The sequence below is a fragment of the Chamaea fasciata genome, unplaced genomic scaffold, assembly GCF_029207755.1.
Source record: "Chamaea fasciata isolate MVZ Bird 193981 ecotype frontalis unplaced genomic scaffold, bChaFas1.0.hap1 SCAF_1, whole genome shotgun sequence".
In the NCBI taxonomy this organism is placed as follows: domain Eukaryota; kingdom Metazoa; phylum Chordata; class Aves; order Passeriformes; family Sylviidae; genus Chamaea; species Chamaea fasciata.
The window spans coordinates 82,017,987-82,022,616 of NW_027094086.1; the positions used below are offsets into that span (position 1 = coordinate 82,017,987).

The 4,630-nt window shown below is 41.0% G+C and overlaps 1 protein-coding gene across 1 annotated transcript; it reads left to right on the forward strand.

Annotated features, from left to right (window-relative positions):
- The first annotated feature begins 2,073 nt into the window (after window positions 1-2,073).
- Window positions 2,074-3,406, forward strand: MC4R (melanocortin 4 receptor). Its single transcript, XM_066206239.1, has one exon. It carries the CDS (start codon window positions 2,074-2,076, stop codon window positions 3,067-3,069), a length of 996 nt encoding a protein of 331 aa, XP_066062336.1. The 3' UTR covers window positions 3,070-3,406.
- Window positions 3,407-4,630: the final 1,224 nt, after the last annotated feature.

Here is a 4,630-nt window from a genome sequence, read left to right on the forward strand (position 1 = left end):
CACACTTTCAGCAGCAAAATATTTTATTTCAAGCATGCTTCTGGTAAATGATGTATTCTAAACTGATAAATGTGGGATTTCCTGTGCCACAGGTTATTTCCTTTATCTTGGTGGTTTATGTTTCAGCTTTATGAAGCAATCTATCTAAAGAAGGGCCCAGAAAAAATTGACTGAGTTTTTCTTCCAATATAGGTCTTTATAACCATAGGTCTACAGCAAATCCAAATGTGAAAGTGGAATCACACTTCATCCTGATGCTGAGATGTTAAGTACAGATATTCAGATAAATACAGCACATACAGATATGTGCTTCTGCATGCATTCTGTTATACTGTACCTCTTTATAAGTTGGTTCACTTTAAAACCAACTAAGGCACAGAAGATGAAAACATTTAGAGATGTTATAGGAAATAGACTTTTGCATCAGATACAGACCCCTCCAGATCCTTCCTGGTAGTCCACTGGAAATGTTCTTTCAAATAATTTCCATGCAAATATTATTCTCAGGTGCAGTGACTGACTTTCCTATGGCCTTTAAAATCCATTTGTGTTTTAGCCTTTGTTCAGCATACTTGTTTTTCAATCCTCAGCTGCAATGCTTGAAGACGTAACAGCAAAACTTTTGTCCTGTCTCTTCACGTTACTTTGGCATTCTTTTCTTCCTTTTTCTCAAGGTCTTTTCCTGACAGACTGCGCATAAGCTGACTTTCAGCTCATGCCCAGGGATATCCTTGTGCTTTAGGCTCCTGGGCCATATGGACGTTTTTGGGGCATTGCCTTTGAATGAGCTCTATTTCTTACAGGTTCCAACTTTGTCTCCTGCTGATTTCCTTCATCTGTTCTAAATACTGAATTTTCTTTTTCTGCCCAGTATCTTAATTCTTGATGGTGACAGGGCTTCTGCAATGAACTCCATCATTTTTTCCTTCTCAGTAATAAGATTACTAAGAACTTGATTACCTGGAAAAGACTGCTTTATTTGGGGCAGCTTCTTAAGCCATTTGTGACTTTGAGTTATGTTGGTTTTGGTCCTTATCTTGCCTCCATATCTTAAAAATTATAAGAATCTTATTAGAGAGTATAATGCAACCTTGCAACACATCTTGGAAATGGACAGCTAAGGCATAGAAAAGTAGAAAGGCAGAGGGGACCTGGGAGAGAGAACCAAGAGGAAATATATATTCTTTTGCTTCCCTTCCCTGTTCTTATTTTGCCACACACACAAGGCAGAAACAGTTTTTGACACAGAATGGGCAAAGTCTGAAATCTGAAAAATCTGTCAATCAGAATCTGAAAAATAAAACCTATCACTTCAGCTGCAAGAATTCTGTAAGATTGCTAGTACAGTTCTGAATGTTTTGTTAATTGAAAATCAGTATTGAAATATTATTCTGAGAAGCTAAAGAAGAGAAGTGAATCTCTGGCAGCTTGTCTGCTTTCCTGCAGCTACTGGTAACTTGTGCTGCATCTGAACCAGCTCTGCCATGCTGAGCGACGTTTCACAGAGGCTCAGGAATCAGCAGCCCCTCCACTTTCTGCAGCTCCTGAGTCCCATTGGCTGGAAAGAAAAGCAGAGGCGGAGAGAGCCCTGAATTTTTTTCTCTTCCACACACGGTAAAACAGGCAGCCAGCATGCACTGCCTGACAGCGAGACTGGTGCTTGCAGTTTGAAAATAGTTCCTGCTCTGCAGCTGTCACTTGGGCATTTTATTATCACATCTATTTAATGGAAAGCACCAAGAAAGCCTTGCAGCATGCCAGTGAACTAACAAGGAGCTGACCATATGGGAGAATCTGATACAAACACTGAGACTGTTGGGGCACTGTGACATAGATCACCAAGGTAAATGTGATGATGATCAGAAACTGTGTCTGTAGGGGTGTAAACCAGTTCTTTTGGGTCTGACATCTTATTTTTTCACAGTAGTCAAAGTGTTCTGAACTGCTGCCTGCCTCGGTTCTGGCTTATTTTTCTTTTTTTTTTTCCAAGCTGAAAAGCCAAAGAAGGTTTTAAAAGGAATGCAAAACGAACAGGAGTTTTAAAAGCAGGAAGCCAAAAGGGATCTCCCTAAGATGAATTTCACCCTGCATCGTGGGACACTCCAGCCTCTCCATTTCTGGAACCACAGCTACAGACTGCACGGAGGGGTCAGCGAGCCCAATGCGAAGGGTCACTCCTCAGGAGGCTGCTACGAGCAACTCTTTGTATCCCCTGAAGTGTTTGTGACTCTGGGCATCATCAGCTTGCTGGAGAACGTCTTGGTCATTGTGGCAATAGCCAAGAACAAGAACCTCCATTCACCCATGTACTTCTTCATCTGTAGCTTGGCAGTGGCTGACATGCTAGTGAGTGTATCTAATGGATCAGAAACCATTGTCATCACGCTGCTAAACAATACAGACACAGATGCACAGAGCTTTACCATAAACATTGACAATGTCATTGACTCAGTCATTTGCAGTTCCTTGCTTGCATCAATTTGCAGTCTTCTCTCAATAGCAGTGGACAGGTACTTTACCATCTTTTACGCCCTCCAGTATCATAATATCATGACAGTGAAGCGTGTAGGGGTCATCATCACATGCATCTGGGCTGCTTGCACAGTCTCAGGCATTCTGTTCATCATTTACTCTGACAGCAGTGTTGTCATCATCTGCCTAATCAGCATGTTCTTCACCATGCTCATTCTCATGGCATCCCTCTATGTCCACATGTTTATGATGGCTCGAATGCACATAAAAAAAATTGCTGTTCTTCCAGGGACTGGCCCTGTTCGCCAAGGGGCCAACATGAAAGGGGCCATCACTCTCACCATCCTGATTGGAGTCTTTGTTGTGTGCTGGGCTCCTTTTTTCCTACACCTGATTTTCTACATCTCCTGCCCCTACAACCCTTACTGTGTGTGCTTCATGTCCCACTTTAACTTCTACCTCATCCTCATCATGTGCAATTCCATCATCGATCCACTTATCTATGCATTCCGGAGTCAGGAGCTCAGGAAAACATTCAAGGAGATCATATGCTGCTGTAGCCTGAGAGGGCTTTGTGATTTCCCTGGCAAATATTAAACTGAATGGATGGATATGTTACTGTGTGCACAACAGGCAGCACAGATTTCCAAGCCTTCAGATCCTCTCTCTCAGCAGAATTTGGTTTAAATCTTTTAGAGTGAGCACCTCTTTCTGTCTCCCCCACACCAACCCCCCCTCCATTCTTGTGTCCCATTCATGTGGAATTCATATTTCTGTAGAATGTTTATGATGTCTATAGTTTGTATTTTATTTGGCTGGAAAGAGCAGTAGCACTTCATACCAGTTTGTAAGTAAGCAAATAAATGTAATGATGAATGTGAAATAGTAACAAACATGAGCAGCTATATGTTCCCACTGCTGACAAAATAAATATGTTGCCTGACTTACAGTATATATTGGCTGATATTGTTCGTTGTTCTGTTGTAGTAATTATAGCTATCCACCAAATTATATTCAGCTAAGAATAGAGCATATGTTTCTATATTAGTGGATTAAAGGTTCTCTGGAAATAGAGAGCAGATTTTTCAGATAGGATAGTGAAACCAACAAGTTGTATTTATTCATTTTGAGCTCTTTTTTGTTTTGCTTCACAGCAGGTATTCTGATTTTTGTTACAGTTATTGCCCACAAGAAGATATTTCGAACACTTGCAACAGAGCCAGTTGAATGCTTGGGCTTTGGGCTGGGTTAGTTTTCAAGACGAAGATTGCTGTATGCCTAGAGTATCTTTCTGCAAAATTTAAGTTGTTCCCTGGAGCGTCCGGTAGTCCTGGCTACATCTGCTAGACTGGCATCCAGGTAGACTAGCTCCCTTCATTCAGCCATGAAACAGGTACAATATTAACTTTGACAGCAGTTAACTACATTAACTTACAACAATATTAACTAAAGTGCCAGCAGCAGCGTAGAAATTCACCGAGAGATTTACCTGGTGAAGATAAAGAGGGAAGTTCAATTGGAACATTCAGTCCTTGTTCTGAGGTGCCGTGGGGGATAAGGACTCTGTGCTCCAATGAAAATACATCCTTGTTGAAAACAAGCTGTCCTCTGTTCTGAAGTGTGGTGTTAGCAGATGTGATCCACTGCCAGGAACTTTACACAGGAGTCAAGGCAGGTGTTAATTTGGTCTGAGCACCTCAGCCCAAACTGTGGGGCAAATGGGCTTTGGAGGGGTAATGCTATCACATGGAATCAGTGCCTGCTGATGAGTCGCAGTATCTGGCATCTGCTTGAATTCAATTCACCTTTGCAGGCATCTACTTGATGTGTTCTAGTTTCACCCCAAAATTTCACTCTCTTCACAGGTTGTTTTAAGGACCTCAGGTCTCTGGCATTAGTACTTTTGGAGGTGTTTAAAGTGTAAATATGACTACACAGGAGTCCATAAAGATGTCCCTTAATATCTTGATGATATCAGCTTCTATGTAAAGAGAAAAAAAGTAATTTATTTATTCCCAGAAAGTATAAAACATAGTGAAATTTGTAGAAGGTCTGAAAAGTTCTGATTTAAAAACAACATTAAATTAAAACACAGCTCAGGTTTTAATCCAGAATGCTTGCTTTTACCAAGATGAACAGTGAATAAATGAAATAAAGG